The following is a 22,134-nucleotide window of genomic DNA, read 5'->3' as shown; positions in this document are numbered from 1 at the left end:
TTCGGTTCCGAAAACGGTTCTGGTGCTGCAATGTGTGTGCGAAGCGCTGGAAGCGTATCCTTTAATAGCGAGTGACAGTCAGTGTTGCCAAGTCCGTGGTTTTCCCGCGGAATTGGGCTACTTAAAAACTGTTGCCGCGGGCTGTGTTTCATGTCCGCGGGTTGAAGCGACCCCAATTATGTGATATTTAGCTCCGGAAATGCGAATTTTACCGGAGAAGCCCCCCTGAAACGCGATTGGGCTTGTTTTGGGCTTGTTTTGGGCTAGTTTTGAGAAGCAATTGTGCGGGTTTTGTTGTGGCAACCCTCACCTCATCATGAATATTAATTACGTTGCCTGCCGCTTCCAGGAGTGCAACGCAGTTCAGCACTGAAAGCCCTCGCGCTACACACAGTCACGGTTTTGCGTCAGATATTTTCTCGTTGACCACCAGCATGGCGAAGAGAAAGTCACAAGTATGGATTCATTTCCAAAGAATGATTGATAATGAAGCAAAATGTAACACATGTGAAAAGTTAATAACATGCAAAGGAGGCTGCATTATAGCAATTGGACAAACCGTTTGCTACAGCACAGAGTGCCACAGGGCTTATACCAGATTTATAGTGAAAGGCCTATATTATATATATATATATATATATATATATATATATATATATATATATATATATATATATATATATATATATATATATATATATATATATATATATATATATATATATATATATTTGTCAACCGTTGAGTCACCATGGTTACCTTTTAGGCACAATTACCTTTGTAATGCTGAATTGCAATTTATTATTTACAAGTTCACTGAATAACTGAATTACTATTAAATTAATATACAACTAATTAATAAATATAACTAATAAATATAATTTATAACTTGGTTTTATTCAGAGACAGAGAGATAAAATGTAATAAGATAATTTCAGAGGTGTTCATTTGAAAAAAAAATTGTTGCAAGAATGGCTTAATTAATACTGTAATATATGTACAGTACAGGACTTTTTTGACATTGCCAACCTGTAAATTAATTTTAGAGCAAGTAATAAACACAAAATGGATTTTTTGAGTTGCGTATTGTGCCTTTTTCCTTTACCACTATTTGTTTAATAATTTTAATGGAACCGGAATCGGAACCGGAATCGTTAGGCGGAACCGGAACCAGAACCGGAACCGGAAAATTTCTCACGATTCCCAACCCTAGTCAGGAGTTATGAATATGAAAACCGCGTCGGTACTGTTTGATTGTAATATGAGCCTCAGCTGATCTCATTCATAAAAAAACTCCTCACGAAGACTCGCGACAAATCAACATCCCTCAGGGCTTTTAGTTCAAAAGTGTGCAGATGAGGATACATATTGATAGATTCTCATATGTCTGTGTCAAATTTCTAAACAGAGGAGTATTTTTTATTCAATACTTCCTCAAAATGGGCAGAAATAGCCTAATCATGAGCGATTGAGTCTCTTATGTGTTGTTTTCAATTCATACTGGCAGCCGGAGGGCGCTCTGAGCACATGTAATCCATATATGGTACAGACAGACGAAGAAGATACCATGTGCCATAATAAAAGTCCATAATAAAAGCTTCCTGAGATCGCGAAACATACATTTGACGACTAATAAACACTCAATCGCGACGATGTATGGTTTGTCTTCAAGCCACTTAAGTCTTCAAATGCTCATCCTTGGGCAGATGAAAAAAGTTTGCTTTTGAGTCGCACTTCAGAACACAGGGGTCTCGTCGCCATGATGTTTTCTAGTTTTCACTGGCGTCTTGGAGCGCAATAAGTGGGCGTATCGTATTCAAATAACTTGACAAGTTGACGTCATCTAGTCAGAGAAAAAGCTTCGGTCTTCTAACGATTCTTAAAAATGACTCCGAGTCGACTCTTACTTTTGAAAGAAAATAACTATATATACGGTGCACTGTCATATTTCAAGCTATCACAGGATGTTTTTGTTCACTTAGATCTATGTTACACACTACATGAAAGGTAAATTTCAAAATTCCATGATAGGTGCTCTTTAAGACAGTTGAGCAGGTTTTTGAAGAGAATGCACGTTGTAATTGTTAATCTGAAAAATAAAAATGTATAAATAAATATGATATGTTTACATTTTCTGAAGAATACAAGCCCCTGCTAAATGTATATAAACGTGAGTGGCTCATTATATGGTTGCTAGGGTGTTTCAATCTGTTGCTAGGTGATTCCCAGGGTCAATGGTCAAAGATATCAAACTGAATGTCTATGAATGTAGCGGAGAAGCTGATAAATGCAACTTGTATCGTGCAAACTGTCTAAAATCTAAAGGACAGAATGCTATCAGCACAAGTGTTGGGGAAAGTTACTTTTAAAAGTAAAGCATTACAATATTGACTGCATTACTTAGTTACTTTCTATGAAAAGTGATGTGCTACGTTGCTTTCGAATTGCTTTTTCTCACCTGGCTTCCTTGTTTGTTTGTTTTTTTTATTTTTATCTATTTTTAGAAAATGTAAAGACGCTTTCACACCAAGGGCCAGATTTACTAAACAGGGCAAATTATGCTGCGTTCTAGGCAAAGTCAATCCAAACTGCCTGAGCACAAGCAATTGCGGTAGCTAGAAGTAAACAAAGTATGGCGGACCGTATGGGGCTAATGCTCATTTACATTCATTTCTATTGCCAAAGGTGCTAACTCCTTGATTATATTTGAGGGAAACGGAGGAGAAAAAAACGCAGCATAAGGCAAGAGAAGCTGTTATACCTTTTATTTTACGTTATTTATGTACAACTCTCATAAACACAGCGACCGTAGGGTCTGCCATTGTTGTTTCGCGGGCTATGAGACGTCAGAGCTCGTAACTGGGAGTACATCGATCTAGTACGAGTTCACGGGTGGAAAGGCCTGAATTCTTCTCTCTGCCTCTGGATTGAAGATTTCCTCACTGGCAGACCCCAGGCGGTGAGAGTAGGCCAGTTCACCTCCACCTCCATCACCCTGAGTGTTGGAGCTCCACAGGGCTGTGTGCTGAGTCCCCTGCTCTACTCTCTCTACACCCATGACTGTTTGTCCACACACAGCTCCACCTCGATCATCAAGTTTGCTGATGATACTGTTGTCCTGGGTCTCATCTCCAACAACAATGAGACGGCATACTTGGACGAAGTGGAGCAACTGACATCATGGTGCCAGGACAACTGTCTCTCTCTGAATGTTAACAAGACCAAAGAACTGATTGTGGACTTCAGGAAGAGACAGCATCGGTCATACTCCCCTCTCATGATCAGCGGGACACCGGTAGAGAGAGTGAGCAGCTTCAAATACCTGGGTGTGAACATCTCCGAGGATCTGACCTGGACTACACACATCCAGACACAGGTGAAAAAAGCCAGGCAAAGACTGTACCACCTGCGCCAGCTGAGGAAATTCAGGGTTTCACCAGCCATCCTGAAAACTTTCTATCGAGGGGCGATAGAAAGTGTCCTGACTCAGTGCATCACAGCGTGGTACGGGAACAGCACCAGTCACGACTGCAAAGCCCTGCAAAGAGTGGTGCGCTTATCCGAGCGCATCTCAGGCTCAGCTCTCCCGTCTCTGCAGGACATCTTCACCAAACGCTGCAGAGGTAGAGCTACTAAAATCATCAGAGACATTAATCACCCTGCAAACTCTCACTTCACCCTGCTGCCATCTGGTAAGCGCTTCCGTAGCCTGATGGCAAAGACTGAAAGACTCAGGAGGAGTTTCTTCCCCCAGGCCATCAGACTCCTGAACTCAGTCACGTGACTCACTTCACCCCCGCACACACATAAACATACAGTCTTTTAACATTAACATCCACATACTGCAATTGCACTGCACTTTACGTCCCTATTGTTACTGCGTAACAACCTGTAATAAACCTTGCACATTATACTTCTTTATATATACATATTATATATTTTATGTTAACCACTTATTTTTAAGTCTACAGTTTATCTCACTTATCATATCCACATATTTTTTATATTTTTATTTTTATCTTATTTCCTATTTTTATCTTTTACTTGATTTATTTATAATTCTACTTATGTTAATACTTTTTATTCTAATTTTATTCTATTTCTATTTAATTTCTTGTAACTGTTATTTGCACTGTCCATGGAGCGGACCTGTTTACATTTCACTGCCAGTTGTATATTGTGTATATAACTGTGTATGTGACAAATAAAACTCTTGAATCTTGAATCATGGGTTTGACTGCCGTCCTAGTGCACTTTCATGGGTAGAAGGTTGGAAGAACACGGGTTAGGGTTTTTTTTTTTTAAAGCGACAATGGGAGTGGAAAGTTGTGTGCGTGATCTACTGACGACGCACAAATTAAAGAACACAGACGCAGCCGGATCATTTCCATAATGACCAACACAATCTACCAGTTAGCATCTCTAGTTTTAGACATAGTTTTTTGGGTGGTAAATAATGGCCTGCGTAATGATCAAGGACCTTTGCTGCAGTATCATGAGTGCAGCGGTGCAATGATATTACGCAGCACCTGAAAATAGGCTAACTTCCGTCAACATAACCCACGTGACATCCTGCTTAGGGAGCGCTGGGGACTATTTCAGGTCCTGCGTAACATCATTGCGCAAAATCGCAACTTTTAATTTTCCGTTGGTCTAAGTACACGATGTAACTATACACATCACAACATGTAAATAGGAAAATGTTGGCGTTATTTTGTCTCTTATTGAGCAGTAGGCTAGCTGGAGCCATTTACCTCCAGTCTTTGTGCTAAGCTAGGCTAGCGGTGGGTGCGCCAGACAGAGTTATGGCATGCACGGGATGAGAATGGTATGCATGGACTTATCTAACCCAGTTAGTCCCAAAAAGTCGGCGTGTTCCTTTAAGACGTGCTTTTTTTGGGCGGTAAATAATGGCACAAACACCAGTAAATTGACGAGCGCAAACCTTAGTAAATCACCTTGCATGATTAATTTAAATTCTCTCTTCCCATAAATTTTGCGTCTGAAAGGGAAACTCCTACAAATTCATATGTAACAAAAATAACCTTGTCCATGCCTTTTCAGCGCTAATTTACTGAGCGTCTTTAGTACATCCTGACAGTAGTTTTTAACGCCAAAAGAGTTAGTTTAGCATAATATTATGATTTTGTGTTTCACTGTTTTAATTCATTTTAAGGAATACTGAATCTGTTTTTGTGCACTTGAGATGAGTAAATGCATGTTCACATTTAGTCTAGAACTACAATAACCATGAAATTTACACACAACGCCTCTAGATTTTACTCCCAATTTCTCCCAACATGGGGACAGGAGAGCTGTCAGTCAGTAAATGGGAAAACAAAGTAACTTCCCAGCAAGCAATTTTGCGTTTAAAAGATGTCTAACAGCTGTCCAAACACAGCCCTGACGTCTAGGCAAAAACCAGGCAAAATTTAGTCTAACCATAGCCTAATAATAGACTAGTCATCTAGAACATGAACATGTCAAAGAAATTAAACCTTGTAATCACTGTTGACTTAGCTTACATGATGGAATATCAAACATCTCGCAAGTTATTTTGGCAAAAGCGACATGTAACCGAATTCAAGGTTATTTTGGCTAGAAGTGGGTTACTCATATCCGGACTATATCGGGTCTATAGTTAACCGAGACGGTGAAAGGACGGCTATTGCTTGCTGTTGTGTTACTTATTTGAAAAAGAAATTCAGATATTTTGTTGTAAATTTAAAAGTAATGCGTTAACTTACTAGCGACTTGAAAAAAGTAATCAGATTACGTAACTCGTGTTACTTGTGATGTGTTAACTAAAAGAAATGTGTATTTATATAATAATCAAAACTACTCAACCTCACTAATGCTAAATTGGGAAGTTTTGCACCCAAAACTGTAATACTTAAAGTTAGGGGTTTATTCAAATCACTAAACTCTAACATCACTACTATTGCACCAAGGTTGGTAGCAAAACATAAATAACTGCATCTTTCTAGGACAAAAATATTACCAGAGAAAGTGCTGTGGGACTACATTGACTGTTGTGACCCAAATAATTTTAGGTAGAACTCAGCAAATCTATTTGACGGCAAAACAAATCATTATAGCGAACAAGCACGGCGTCTGACAATATATAATCTCCACAATGCTTTTTTCTGGGCCAGTCGCAGCACATCCGAGCAGGAGACGCTCTCCATTCAGCCTTAGGACATGCCAGAGAAAACTCCTTGACAACAGACAGAACCTCCGGTGGCGTTCAGCCACTAGGACTTCCTCCCTATCGCCACAGACACCAGGTCAGATCCGATTCGGAAAGGGAACCAAATCCTACATATTTCTTTAACAGGTGAAAAGCTTTCCTTCCTCGCCTCACTGTCCGTCCGCTGGACCGAGCCAAAGCCAGAATTCTGCCAGTGCTTCACTAGAGCTCCAGCTCCACATCCTGAGGTCAGGAGGAAGACCGCTTTTCTCTTTTTTTTTTCCAGCGTTCAGCCTCAATTTCACGCTTTCTCCAGTTCTATGCCTCCTCTCTAAACATTTACACTATAGATAAACAGAAAATCTGTAGAACGTCAGCGAGTGCTGACAGAGAGAATCAAGAAGCGGGCTTTAAAAAACAATCTCCTCTCAGAATTTCAACACTATTAAGGAGTGGGGGAAAAAAAGAAAGAAATCTGCTTAAGTTAAGCATGTAGCATGAAATTTCTGCATAAATCTCATTAATAAATGTTTAAAAGCATTCATATCTCAGAAGATGGGTCTCATACACTGTAAAAAAAATGTCTTTCTATTTCTAAGTGAAAATTACACACTATAAAGACATATTTCAATATCCAAATTACATTTCGTAGAAATCGCTAGTGAGTTTCACAAATAAACATGTGCATCCCTTTTTTTTCAGTGCCACATGAGACGAGCAGGCAATTCATTTGACGTCTAAAGCTCTTTAACTCCACTTCCACATGCACAAACACACAACCTCAGTCAGTGGAAAACGATACTCTGCGAACCTGTAAATATCCAGATGACTTTAATCTAATCACACACATTGGAAAGCAATACGACCACTGGAAAACGCAACGGAAATTGAGTGAAATCAAGACGGCTGGCCATCTCAGTGCCTGTCCAGATTTGTTCTGAATGCGAGGAGATTGTATTTCTGCAACGCTGAATGGCTTTTCTCTGGGGAATGTTTTGGGCCAAAAACAAACAGCTAGCATGTTGTTTCGCGGCAGGTTAATTGAGATACAGCACTGATACGACTATCAACAAAGCACTATAAAAATCATCAGGCATCAGGTTCAGCTCCACACATTTCAGGTTGATTGAAATCCATGGGCATTTAATATCTAGCACATCTCTGTTGATTATGTAAGTCTTCATTTTTAGGATGACATAACGATACAAGCAATATTGCCTCAGGCTGTGTTAGACACAGACGGGCGCTGGAAGTCGACTGGAGATGCTCAGCGGAGCTGATGACACCCGGAGACACAAGCCTGCACTGGTGATACTCATTATCCGGCTGGACACTGATGCACACTTTGCCCTTTGAGTCTAAGGTGGATTCACAGAAGTTCACGATTTAACATCGCACACTCCGGGCAATCTCTTCGTGTCTCAAACAAAACTCAGTGGAGTTGTTTTTTTTTCTCAATTAAATAGGGTACAACTGCTGAGTTTTAAATAGGCCATTGTCATCAATAATTCATGTGGATTTGACATGGATTTATTTATTGATGATAAAGGTTATACAGAGCAGTCGTTCTCACTGGGTTTGACCCAACAGTATGAAAATGATTAACATGACATCGATTCATCACCAATTGTGCTGTCAAATCGATTAATCGTGATTAATCGCTTCCAAAATAAAAGTTTGTGTTTACATAAAATGTGTGTGTGTACTGTGTATAATTATTATGTATGTATGAATACACACACATGCATGTATATATTTAAGAAAAATGTGCTATATTTATACATAATATAAATATATACATACAGTATAAACATGCACATATTTCTTAAATATATTAATGTATGTGTGTGTATTTATATATACATAATAATTATACACAGTACTAGTCATGTGCCGGTATCAAATTTTCATGTTGCGATTAATTGCTGAAGCTTTTATCACGGTATAGGGTATTATCACGATATTGAAATAAGTTGCAAAAAAAAGTGGTGTCATACTACAACAGGTTAAATCACTTTCTTATAACAAAAGAACCAAACATTTAAATACAATAAAGCAATACACAAAAATGTATAAAGTAAACAAATATTTAAAACAGATTAAAGTGCAAAAGAATTATAAAGAACAATAGGTATGCTGAAATGTACATTTAACTAAGATTAATACATGCTTTAGAAGTATTTTTCATTGTCAGTTTGTTAATGAAGGAACTAATGTTAAATACTGGAGCCTTGTAGAGTGTGTGATTGGACAACAGTCAGAACATATTCAAACAATATCTAGGGCATGTAATTTAGTCCAGTTTAAAATATAAAATGCAAGTTTGAAAATGAATACCCTTAAGTCTTTAAGTATTATGTATTAGGTTATGTGATTACTGGGGAAACGGCTGCATTTCTGCTGTTCCGTCAGCGCCCTCTGCTGTCGAAGAATGAATGTGCACTTCAGCGCATCTCCTCATTCCGCCATGTGCTCGGCTCATGCACGGTCTATTTACATCAGTGCGTGTTCCTCTTTGACATGTTGTTCATTTTAAATGGTTGATGGGTAAAGTATTCTTAAAATTCATTCTAAAAATCTGAATAATTCGTAATAAATAATTATTCACGGTATTTTGAAGTGCCCACGATAACAATATTGTGCATGTTCATTATTGCGGTATATCGTATTACCGTTTACCGGCATATGTCTAAACAGTACACACTAGGGGTATAATGTAGTCGTATCGAACCGTTTCGGTACAGGGTTTCCGAATGCAATCTTTAAAGGTCCCGTTTTTCGTGTTTTTTTGAAGCTTTGATTGTGTTTACAGTGTGCAATATAACATGTGTTCATGTTTCGCGTGTAAAAAAACACAGTATTTTTCACACAATTTACTTATCTGTATACTGCTGTTTTCACTGTCCTCAAAACAGCCTGAGAACTTCCTCGTTCTATGAAGTCCCTCCTTTAGAAACACGTAACGAGTTCTGATTGTGCCAGCGGTTCCCATGTTGTGATTCGACAGCAGCTTAGCACACGTTGCCCGGAGAGATCACGCCTCTTACCATAACCATAGTGGAACACACTTCAATCCGAGTTCCAACACGAACATATTAAGTATTCAGGCCAATTTATCACGGAATTCAAACGATAAATGTCGTTTTGACGCTCTTTAATGTGACGTGGCACGAGTGAACGCGATCGTCTCTTCCTGAAGAATAAACATGAAGGTATGTTGAGGATACATTACAACTTATTCAAATGTCAATGTCTGTGTTTCAACGACGGAAAGACGTCAATAAAACAGCTTGTAAACAACGTCACATAGCATTACATTTACCTCAGAAGTCATTCAGTGTCCACAGCTGTTAGTTCACGAGAGATGAACTATATTAGCCTATATATGAATTATATTCTACTTAACCTTTTAGTGATGTCTTGATTTTTTAATGTATGTTTCAATGAATCTGTCATGAAAATGACAGCCACTGTATAAATTAGCCTATTATATTTCAACAATGAATTGGAGAAAAAACTATTTTAAAATTAGATGTATAAGTTAATGCAAAAACTGCCTTGTGTGAAGTTTACATGTTTGCATACAATATGTTATGAGTGTTGATTATTACATCTAAAAACAAATAGCAACTGAATTTAGGCTAATAGTTTGGGCTCTGTCCATAGTAATGTGCAAGTAACTATATGTCCCTATATTGTTTACAGCATTATCTTTAAGAAACTTTTAGTTATAATTGAATTTATTTAAGGACAGATATTTTTTTCAGTAAACCACTATTTAATAAAAATTAAATAAAAAGCAATTTTGTAAAATGGTAAATGGACTGCATTTATATAGCACTTTCAACAGACCCATGGCCATCCAAAGCGCTTCACATATTGCCTCACATTCACCCGTTCACACACAGACGGCGGTGTCAGCCATGCAAGGCGCCATCCAGCTCGTCGGGAGCAGCTGGGGTTAGGTGTCATGCTCATGGACACCTCGACACTTGGTCAGGTGGAAGCGGGGATTGAACCACCAACCTTCCGGTTTGTAGACAACCTACATGAACCACTGAGCCACTGCCGTAAAACTGCTGTACCGAACCGTGACTTCAAAACCGAGGTATGTACCGAACCGTCAGTTTTGTGTACCGTTACACCCCCTAGTACACACACACATATTATGTAAACACAAACTTATTTTGGTTGCGATTAATCGATATGACAGCACTTCAACATACTGTGGTTGGCAAACTGTATTTATCCCCATTGTGAGTGAACCTGTATTTAAATGCATTATGGGTTGTGTTTTCTTTTCCGTTGTCTAGTTTTGTTGGTTTTTCGGTCATACGACCTGTCCTGTCAAACTTGACAAGCTTCAACCAAATGACAGACTGATTTCTCCTAAATGATTTGGATGCATAGCCTGTGACATAAATAACAAAAATGTTTTCTGGTTCTTTTAGACACCGATAAGCCTATTTATTTTTGCAGTTAGCTATGCATGATTTCATAATTTGTTGCATTTTACAATATGGTTAACACTTTATTTTATGTACGGAGTAATATTAATTAAGTACATGTACCTATATAATTTGGTTTAGGGTTAGTTGCTTGTAATTATGCATACATTTACTGGTATTACGAAAGTAAGTGCATGTGCAACAGGGACACTATAAAATAAAGTGTTTCATTTACATTTCAGTTACATTTTATGGTCACGCTACCAGTTGAGAACCAATTGATCGAGACAATATCCTGTATTAAAACTTATGTACAAATGTGCACTGTGCAGGTATTAAAAATCTCCTCTCTGAGACATAAAAAAAAATTGTCCTCTCTGACCCCTCTTTGGTATCATGTAACCTTGGAAAGGTTCATTCTTCAGGTGCCAAATACCACTAAAGCAAAGTCCATGAAGATCTGAACAAAAGCTTTTTATGAAGCATCTCCAATAACTCTTTATACAGCCTATATATATATATATAAACGGAGATGGGTTCAAATCACTCAATGCAAACTGAGAAATTGCAGATCACAAATTTTATGAGTGATAATGAATCGGAACAAAATCTAATATGGAATGTTATATTAAATATTCCAGTTTGTGTTGTGTGTCACAAAGTGTGACAATTGATTGGTGATGCCTGTCACTGTCAGATAATGTCGACTAATGAACTGCCTTTGGATTGTGGGGGTGAAACAATGAAAATCAATCTTTCACTGTCAGTCGTTTGATCAAGAGAAACTAAAGTGCTTTTTTCCACCACCACCACCACCCATGCTGTGGTTATTTTGTTTGGACATGGCAGGGTGACCCTGGTGTGATTCGATCAATCATGTGTTTGGTGGGCAGAATCTCTCTCTCTCTTCCTGCTGCTGGCATTAATGGTGAATGAGCGTCACTGAGACAAAAGCAGCGCAAAACGGGCTTCCCCTGCCATCACATCCAAAAGCAGGGTGTAACATGCGCCAGCACTCTGCATATCTCCAACACACACATAAAGTGTCAGCACAGCTGCCTGTGTAACTCCTGACCTGAACAAGAAATAACTAATGCTTCTCAGCAAAAGCAGCAGCATTTTAGACTGATGTAGCAGGACAATGGTGTATTGTCAACTCTGAGGAGAAGAGAGTGTGTGTGTGTGTGTGTGTGTGTGTGTGTGTGTGTGAGTGAGTGAGTGAGTGAGTGAGTAAGAGTGTGAGTTTGTATTGTGTGTGTTATAGTGTTATCATGTGTGTTATAGTGTGTGAGTGAATGTGAGCGAGTGAGTGTTATTGTGTGTGTGTGTGTGTGTGTGTGTGTGTGTGTGTGTGTGTGTGTGAGAGTGAGTGAGTGAGTGAGTGACTAAGAGAGTGATTGTGAGTGAGTGAGTGTTATCGTGTGTGTTATAGTGTGTGTGTGTGCGTGTATGTGTGAGTGAGTGAATGTGAGCGAGTGAATCTAAACGAGTGAGTGTTATTGTGTGTGTGTGTGTGTGTGTGTGTGTGTGTGTGTGTGTGTGTGTGTGTGTGTGTGTGAGTGAGTGAGTGAATGTGAGCGAGTGAATCTAAATGAGTGAGTATTATTGTGTGTGTGTATGTGTGTGTGTGTGTGTGTGTGTGTGTGTGAGTGAGTAAGAGTGTGATAGTGAGTGTTATCGTGTGTGTGTGTGTGTGTGTGTGTGTGTGTGTGTGTGTGTGTGTGTGAGTGAGTAAGAGTGTGATAGTGAGTGTTATCGTGTGTGTGTGTGTGTGTGTGTGTGTGTGTGTGTGTGTGTGTGTGTGTGTGTGTGTGTGTGTGTGTGTGTGTGTGTGAGCGAGTGAATGTGAGCGAGTGAGTGTTATTGTGTGTGTGTGTGTGTGTGTGTGTGTGTGAGTTAGTGAATGTGAGCGAGTGAGTGTTATTGTGTGTGTGTGTGTGTGTGTGTGTGTGTGTGTGTGTGTGTGTGTGTGTGTGTGTGTGTGTGTGTGTGTGTGTGTGTGTGTGTGTGTGTGTGTGTGTGTGTGTGTGTGTGAGGGCATCAGAGATGCAGATGGCTCAGGACACATGCAGTCAAAATCACATTGCTTTATATTTCCCCACCATGTCAAATTACATTTAATTCAGCAGGATGAGCAGAGACAGAGAGATTAAAAGACCATCATATTGATGACTGAGTGCCAAGAGCAACGAGCCAAAGTCTGTCCTGCAGCTGAAACCTCCTTGAAACTCAAATAAATATTAAGCTCAGCATTCATAAAAAAATCTAATTTCACTGTGAGAAAAATAAAACATTTAGGCGATTCACATTCTGCATAATGAACCAACACACTTCATATTTATTAATACACTCTTGCACACTCTGGCATCCACAAAAATATGATATTGTATTCTTCTATGCAGATATAAAGCATACCTTGTAACAACCATAAAGTAACTTATATAACCGCAAATAAAGCACTAAAAAAGTAGCGCTTTAATGATTAACAGCAATTCATTTCCATGTTTTGTCCTATAAGACTGAGATGAAATACAAAAACCGAAACTTTTACACACACACACACACACACACACATAGGCTAAACATATGAAATGAATGATTAATGATGCAGCTCATCTAAATCTGATCCATAAACCTTTGATCCGTTCATTCAACAGACATCGTAATGTTTTCAGAACACATTTATTGCTATGCTTTTTATCCGATAGGACTGAGATACTTTCAGCACACGCAAAAAATAGACATCAATAATAAATTCATAAATGCACCAACAACCTGTGGAAACAAAGCTCTTGGACACACGCAACTTTACGCATCAACGCATCCATCTATGAGGACGCATCCGTATTGACTTGTTACCTGTGTGACAGATGAGCCACAGCTGCGCGATGAACAGATGTGATTTGGCTGTGATCAGACGCATCATCTTCAGACTCGAGGTGAACGCAGAGTGAACGCTGATCTGTTGATAACGCAATAACCGCGACTGCAGCGGCGTTACAGTGGATCCATGCCAGTGGTTCGCGTATCCTGTTCGTCTTTCCCACGCTAGAGCTTCATTCACTGTACGAGCGCAGCGCGCGAGAGGAGAGACACTGCGTTAACGCGCCGCCCACAGCCTCGCGCATAATCAATCGTAGGTTCACGGTCCGAATAACCGGACGTGCATGGTCAAGAAACAGTGCTAGTGACATGAAGCGTGGTATTTAATGCAAGGGTCACCTTTTATAATACGCGGAGGGCTTTGTGAGATTTAAACAACATGCAATGTGTGTGTTTGATGGTGTATGCATTGCATTATAAATGATTCGAAAGCTGACTGTTGACACCTGTCGGACTGTTTTGAACAAAAGAGTTATTCACGTTATGCTGTAATATACCGTATTAAATATTGGGCAGTCAATCAATGTTCTTTTAAAGTGAAAGTTAGGACGTTTTTTTAATTCAATGCACTTTGATTTAAGTATTTTACAATGTCTCCAGGTGCTGCAATCGTCTAACATAAATCTGGTAATTTATGCAGAAATATTTAATGCTCTGGTCAAATGGTTTTTATAGAAAACATGATAAATCTGTGATAAATTTGTGACCGATTTATTGCGTTTTCCCTTAATATACATCCACTGTAAAAAATGATTGTGATTTTAACGGTATTTTACTGTAAAAATGCTACGGTGAAAAACTTTTAATTGGTTAACAGAAAGTTTCCGTACTATATACGGTGAATAACTGTGATAGATCTAACCTTACATTTCATTTCATTTAATTTTACAGTAAACTACCGTTACATTTACAGTTTTTGGAAGTGAAAAAGAACAAGTCATTGTGTAATTTACAATGAAAACCTGTAAATTGACATTCCCAGAATTCCCTGCGTGACACTTCGCATTTGATGCATTTTCATTGCAATAACTGTTTCTTCTTTGTTTTTTCTAATCAGTTATGTACATTAGGGTTTACTGTTACATCTGATGTTGTTAAATTAATGTTTATTGCATTGTTTAAATTTCATGTGTGTCACCATGATGGTGTTAGTGTTTGTGTGAATGACACTGTGCACCTTCTAAATATTAGTATTGTCCTCTTAAAATCTACTTGTGATGAGCTTTGATTCATCATGTGATTCTCATCTCCACTGTGATTGGTGGTTGTCTGTATATATCAAAGGTACATAACAGATATTAGTATTTCAATAGGTTGGTAATTTAACATTATTTCAGTTAATTAATTTTTTTTTACAGTGTATACATAACAAGAATGCCCCGAATGCACCCAACTCAGAATTTAAGGATCAACATACATTTATATTTAAATTTCATATTAATTTCAGTACCTGGATTAGGTCTTATATTGTATCACTAAAAAAATAATTGATTCTTTCACTCTGAAAAGCATGTGGTTACATCATGTGCCTGTGCTAAACCTCACACAATCACTGTTTCCTCACTCCCTGTTGTTATCCTTTCTGACAAATTTGCATAATTTATTCAGGGCACCTACTTCACTAGCTGGATGGCTTTTATAAGGGGGAGCTTGATACAGCTCCTTCAGCATTCAGAGAAGCACATTGTACACGTCTCCACCGCTCAGTTTAGACTCAACAAAACCTGTTGATGGTGTGCTAGAAATATACGCTTCCTCTGGGCTCAGTGGTCGAAATATGCAGGCACTTTGCAATCCTTTCAATTACACTTATATATGTCAACAATGCTGCGTTGTTTTTGACTGGTAAACAGTACAGCTCCTTTATTCTTCAATGCTCCGCCATTCAGGGCTCTTAAGAAAAACAGTGACCCTGTGATGGAGATCCAGGTCTAATCTTTTCAGAAAAAGCAGCGGCATTGTTAATTGGGAACGTTTGGATGACAATAATACACTGGGAGGTGGACAAAAGCCACCAAAAGAGAGACTCTGTGAAAGACGGAAAGAGTTAGGGGTCACACCGAGGGAACGCGGCACTGGGGATTGTACCGGTCGTAAAAGTGAAGAGGAAGAAGGCGTGTTGAAACTTGAGCCAATCACGACGTCCAGATTAGTTCCACTGACACGAAACACCCAGACAACTTTGAATCAACAGCATCTTTTAGGTTTTTTTTTTTTTGTCAGATGCATCTAGAATCTTGCTTTAGTGAAAGAGGCAGATCGGTTTACACCGAGGAGCATCACAACTGAAGGTGCCGTAAATGGCGTAACAACAACCTCACAGGGTCCTCCCTTCACACATGAGGATTGAATTACTCTAGATAAGCATCTGCACTATGGGAGAAAGAGCAACTCATTAGCATCACGTGACCTCGGGCTTCTTCTAGCTTGGTTGGTTTCTCTGTGCAGTTGCATTGGCTGGATCAAACTGATGATTTGTCCACGGTTGGATGTGGAGAGACTGATATCAACAATATCGACAACCAGCTGTGCTGCTCTAGCTTCAATATTCCTGGCATCCTGCCGTGCGCGGCAAATCAATGCCGATCACTACAGGGGGTGTTCGAATGTAAATCCCCCTGGCTTATTTATCTGCGGGGGGTTCAGTATCTACATATTATGAACAGCCATCTCAGTTTCGCATTATGCAACCATAAAAATCACTTAAAACATGCTAATAATGGCACACTGTGGTTTAAACTAGAATTAGAATGGGTTTGTCCATGTAAAACTTGTTGCAGTTGGTTACTAGGGTGCTTTTGTGGTTGCTACAACATTTCTAGGTGGTCACCAGGGTGCTTTGTGGTTGCTATGTGGTCACTAAAGGGTATATTGGTGGTTTTTTAGGAATTATTAAGTGTTTGCCAGGCTGCTTTTAGTGGTTGCTAGGGTGTTGCTAGGTAGTTACTAGGGTGTATTGGTGGTTGCTAAACATCTCTAGGTGGTTACCAGGGTGTGTTGGTGGTTTCTAGGTGGTTAATAGGGTGTTTTTTGGTTACTATGTTGTATTTGTGTTTGCTAAAGCATTACTTGGTGGTTACCAGGGTGCTTTGTGGTTGCTATGAGGTCACTATAGGGTATATTGGTGGTTGTTTAGGAATTATTAAGTGTTTGCCAGGCTGCTTTTGGTGGTTGCTAGGGTGTTGCTAGGTAGTTACTAGGGTGTATTGGTGGTTGCTAAACATTTCTAGGTGGTTACCAGGGTGCGTTGGTGGTTTCTAGGTGGTTAATAGGGTGTTTTGTGGTTACTATGTGGTATTTGTGTTTGCTAAAGCATTACTTGGTGGTTACCAGGGTGCTTTTGTGGTTACTATGTGGTCACTATAGGGTATATTGGTGGTTGTTTGGGAATTATTAAGTGTTTGCCAGGCTGCTTTTGATGGTTGCTAGGGTGTTGCTAGGTAGTTACTATGGTGTATTGGTGGTTGCTAAACATTTCTAGGTGGTTACCAGGGTGCGTTGGTGGTTTCTAGGTGGTTAATAGGGTGTTTTGTGGTTACTATGTGGTATTTGTGTTTGCTAAAGCATTACTTGGTGGTTACCAGGGTGCTTTTGTGGTTGCTATGTGGTCACTATAGGGTATATTGGTGGTTGTTTAGGAATTATTAAGTGTTTGCCAGGCTGCTTTTGGTGGTTGCTAGGGTGTTACTAGGTAGTTACTAAGGTGTATTGGTGGTTGCTAAACATTTCTAGGTGTTTACCAGGGTGCATTGGTGGTTGCTAGGGTGTTTCTAGGTAGTTACTAGGGTGTATTGGTGGTTGCCAAACATTTCTAGGTGTTACCAGGGTGTGTTGGTGGTTTCTAGGTGGTTAATAGGGTGTTTTGTGGTTACTAGGTTGTATTTGTGTTTGCTAAGGCATTTCTAGGTGGTAGTAGGGTGCTTTGTGGTTGCTATGTGGTTTATATGGCATATTAGAGATTGCTAAGGCATTGCTAACTGGTTGCCAGAGTGCTTTTGATGATTGCTAGGGTGTTGCTAGGTGGTTACTAAAGTGTATTGGTGGTTGCTAAAGGTTACTGTGTGGTTACCAGGGTGCTATGTGGTTACTAAGGTGTATTTATGATTGCTAAGGCATTACTAGGTGATTGTCAGGGTGCTTTGGTGGTTGCTAGGGCATTGCTAGGGTGCTTTTATAGTTACTATATAGTTACTATGGTTGCTAAAACATTGTTGCCAGGGTGCTTTGGTGGTTGCTAAGGCATCACAAACTAACTACCAGGATGCTTTAGTAGGTTGCTAGGGTGTTGCTTTTGTGGTTGCCTTGTCATTACTAAGGTGTTTTGGTGGATGCTAAAGCATTACTTAGTGGTTGCCAGGGTGCTTTGTGGTTACTAGGTTGTATTCGTGTTTGTTAAAGGGTTAGTTCACCCAAAAATGAAAATTCTGTCATTAATTACTCACCCTCACGTCGTTCGAGACCCGTAAGACCTCCGTTCATATTCGGAACACAAATGAAGATATTTTTGTTGAAAGCTGATGGCTGAGAAAGGCCTCCATTGGCATTCAGTACACTTATACTCCCAAGACGGATAAAAGACACTCAAAACATCGTTACAAAGTCCATCTCACCACAGTGACTCTACAATAATCTTACGATGCGACGACAATAGTTTTTGTGCGCAAAAAAAATCAAAATAACACCTTTTTCCAACTTGTTACTGCCTTCCGTGTGTGCCTCCACGACGCATGCGCGAGAATATGACGCAGATCCGGCGTTCGGACAGATGACCCAGAAGTGATTTGTTTACAATCAGAGGAAGACGCGCGTATCTCAGCTGTTGGATTCTACATTGATCGTGCTTTAGGTCTCGGCGTAGTGCTCAAAATGGGGTTAGAGTGTGCATTTCATGGATTCCCGAACCCCGGCGCTACGTCATATTCTCGCGCATGCGTCGTGGAGGCACACGCGGAAGGCAATAACAAGCTGGATAAAGGTGTTATTTTGATTTTTTTTTTGCGCACAAAAACTATTGTCGTCGCATCGTAAGATTATTGTAGAGTCACTGTGGTGAGATGGACTTTGTAATGACATTTTAAGTGCCTTTTATCGGTCTTGGGAGTATAAGTGTACTGAATGCCAATGGAGGCCTAACTGAAGCCTTTCTCAGCCATCAGCTTTCAACAAAAATATCTTCATTTGTGTTCCGAAGATGAATGGAGGTCTTACGGGTCTCGAACGACATAAGGGTGAGTAATTAATGACAGAATTTTCATTTTTGGGTGAACTAACCCTTTAAGGCATCACTTGGTGGTTACCAGGGTGTTTCTAAGTGGGTACTAGTGTGTTTTGTGGTTGTTATGTGGTTACTAGGGTGTATTTATGGTTGCTAAGGCATTACTAGGTGGTTGCCAGGGTGCTTTGGTAGTTGCTGTGTGTTTACTAGGGTTCTTTGGTGGTTGCTAAAGGCGCTGCTAGGTGGTTACTAGGGTGCTTGCTTTGAGGTTACTAGGTTGTATTGGTGTTTGCTAAGGCATCACTTGGTGTTACCAAGGTGCCTTTGTGGTCACTAGGGTGTATTTATAGTTGCTAAGGCATTACTAGGTGGTTACCAGGGTGCTTTTGTGGTTGCTAAGGCGTTTCTAGGTACTAGTGTGCTTTGTGGTTGCTGTGTGTTGGTGGCTGCTAAGGCATTACTAAGTGCTTATTATGGTGATTGCTAAGGTGTTGTGGGATTTTTCACAAGTTTCAACATCCACAAGGCAAAAATTATGATTGCTTAGATAATCCCCTTTTCCCCTTAATAAGCTGCATTGTTTGTGCACTTCTTTCAACCAATGCACACACATAAAAACAGTAAACACTGGACAAATAGCACTATTTCTGCGCTGTGTATACACTGTGGCGAGTCCCGTGAAGGTTTATTCTCCAGGAACAGTGTGCTGATGAGCATCCCTGGGGTGTGATAAAAGCCATTCATAAAGCTAACTCCGTCCCTCCACCACACAACATGGCATTGAAATAAGTCTCTAAAATGTGACATCGGGGCTCCTTGAGTCCAAAAGAGAGAGGGGCCCAAAGGAAGAGCGTTGGGGGCTTTTCATCTGAAGCGTAATGCCAGGACAACACAGCCCACTGTCTCTCTATCCCCCTCAGAGAGATGAAAAATCAAAACACATCACACATGCTGAAAAGAGGACAGCGGTGTGTGACTTCTAATCGCACAAGAAAAGAAAAAGCTCCAACATTGGTTGAATAACCCATAATCCCTCTGCCTTCAGAATCCAGAGAACAGGGGAAAAAAAGAAAACAACAAGCAGTGTATATGTTTTTCTATATCATTATATTTGCTTGACTATTTATCACTCAATCTCACAACCACTCAGAACTTTCAAAATTCCAAAGTATTTAAACTTCATACGTTATGGCAACATTTGAAGTTTGTCCTTAACTTTGCTTTGGAGCACAAATAATGCACAGAAGCACTTACAGTGAGGAAAATAAGTATTTGAACACCCTGCTATTTTGCAAGTTCTCCCACTTAGAAATCATGGAGGGGTCTGAAATTGTCGTCGTAGGTGCATGTCCACTGTGAGACATAATCTAAAAAAAAAAATCCAGAAATCACTATTTATTTGTATGATACAGCTGCAAATAAGTATTTGAACACCTGTCTATCAGCTAGAATTCTGACCCTCAGAGACCTGTTAGTCTGCCTTTAAAATGTCCACCTCCACTCCATTTATTATCCTAAATTAGATGCACCTGTTTGAGGTCGTTAGCTGCATAAAGACACCTGTCCACCCCAGACAATCAGTAAGAATCCAACTACTAACATGGCCAAGACCAAAGAGCTGTCCAAAGACACTAGAGACAAAATTGTACACCTCCACAAGGCTGGAAAGGGCTACGGGTTAAATTGCCAAGCAGCTTGGTGAAAAAAGGTCCACTGTTGGAGCAATCATTAGAAAATGGAAGAAGATAAACATGACTGTCAATCTCCCTCAGACTGGGGCACCATGCAAGATCTCACCTCGTGGGGTCTCAATGATCCTAAGAAAGGTGAGAAATCAGCCCAGAACTACACGGGAGGAGCTGGTCAATGACCTGAAAAGAGCTGGGACCACCGTTTCCAAGGTTACTGTTGGTAATACACTAAGACGTCATGGTTTGAAATCATGCATGGCACGGAAGGTTCCCCTGCTTAAACCAGCACATGTCCAGGCCCGTCTTAAGTTTGCCAATGACCATTTGCATGATCCAGAGGAGTCATGGGAGAAAGTCATGTGGTCAGATGAGACCACAATAGAACTTTATGGTCATAATTCCACTAAACGTGTTTGGAGGAAGAAGAATGATGAGTACCATCCCAAGAACACCATCCCTACTGTGAAGCATGGGGGTGGTAGCATCATGCTTTGGGGGTGTTTTTTCTGCACATGGGACAGGGCGACTGCACTGTATTAAGGAGAGGATGACCGGGGCCATGTATTGCGAGATTTTGGGGAACAACCTCCTTCCCTCAGTTAGAGCATTGAAGATGGGTCGAGGCTGGGTCTTCCAACATGACAATGACCCAAAGCACACAGCCAGGATAACCAAGGAGTGGCTCTGTAAGAAGCATATCAAGGTTCTGGCGTGGCCTAGCCAGTCTCCAGACCTAAACCCAATAGAGGATCTTTGGAGGGAGCTCAAACTCCGTGTTTCTCAGCGACAGGCCAGAAACCTGACTGATCTAGAGAAGATCTGTGTGGAGGAGTGGGCCAAAATCCCTCCTGCAGTGTGTGCAAACCTGGTGAAAAACTACAGGAAACGTTTGACCTCTGTAATTGCAAACAAAGGCTACTGTACCAAATATTAACATTGATTTTCTCAGGTGTTCAAATACTTATTTGCAGCTGTATCATACAAATAAATAGTTTAAAAATCATACATTGTGATTTCTGGATTTCTTTTTTTAGATTATGTCTCTCACAGTGGACATGCACCTACGATGACAATTTCAGACCCCTCCATGATTTCTAAGTGGGAGAACTTGCAAAATAGCAGGGTGTTCAAATACTTATTTTCCTCACTGTATATAGATTGATTTGATGAGCTTGGCATGCCAGTGGCATGAAGGATTGCTCTGGTATTAATGAATGTTTTGACACATGATACAGTAAGTAATGAGGTTTACTGCTGTGATCCTCACGAGCTGCAGTGTTTTAAACTCATTCATCATGCTTTTACTCTGTCCTGACGTGGGTCTTTATGGAATGCTAATTTGACGATTTGGTTCGCCGGTCCCCATGGCGTACTTATTAATCTATTAAAACACTCCGGGTTACTGAAATCACTTTGATCGCTAATAGGTGTCGAAACTCAGAAGCATGACTGCAACTTATGCCACATCTCAGTTCCTTAGCAACTGAGAGAGAGAGAGAGAGAGAGAGAGAGAGAGAGAGCAGACAGGGAAGAAATCAAACAGCCCAGCGCTGACCCATAATCACACTGACAATCAGAAACACAGGGAGAGATGAAAGAAGCAGCACTTCAAAGTGAACTAAAGTGAAAGACAAAAGTGCTCAGGTCGGGAGGAAACATGAAAACATGACTGTCCTTATAAACACTTCAAGTGCTCTCTTACAGTCA

General features: G+C 40.1%; 1 protein-coding gene across 1 annotated transcript in view; it reads right to left on the bottom strand.

Moving 5' to 3' along the window:
• Positions 1-13,697, bottom strand: part of ptprz1b (protein tyrosine phosphatase receptor type Z1b) — a 65,560-nt gene extending 51,863 nt beyond the window's left edge. The window contains exon 1 of the mRNA XM_079816848.1: positions 13,498-13,697. Within this exon, the coding sequence (XP_079672974.1) occupies positions 13,498-13,564 (67 nt within the window). The 5' untranslated portion in view covers positions 13,565-13,697. The remainder of the gene's footprint in view (positions 1-13,497) is intronic.
• Between the last annotated feature and the right edge of the window lie 8,437 nt (positions 13,698-22,134).

Source organism: Gobio gobio (assembly GCF_949357685.1).
Source record: "Gobio gobio genome assembly, chromosome: 5".
In the NCBI taxonomy this organism is placed as follows: Eukaryota; Metazoa; Chordata; class Actinopteri; order Cypriniformes; family Gobionidae; genus Gobio; species Gobio gobio.
The sequence above is the reverse complement of the archived record's forward strand: the minus strand, read 5'-3'. Positions and strand labels throughout refer to the sequence as shown.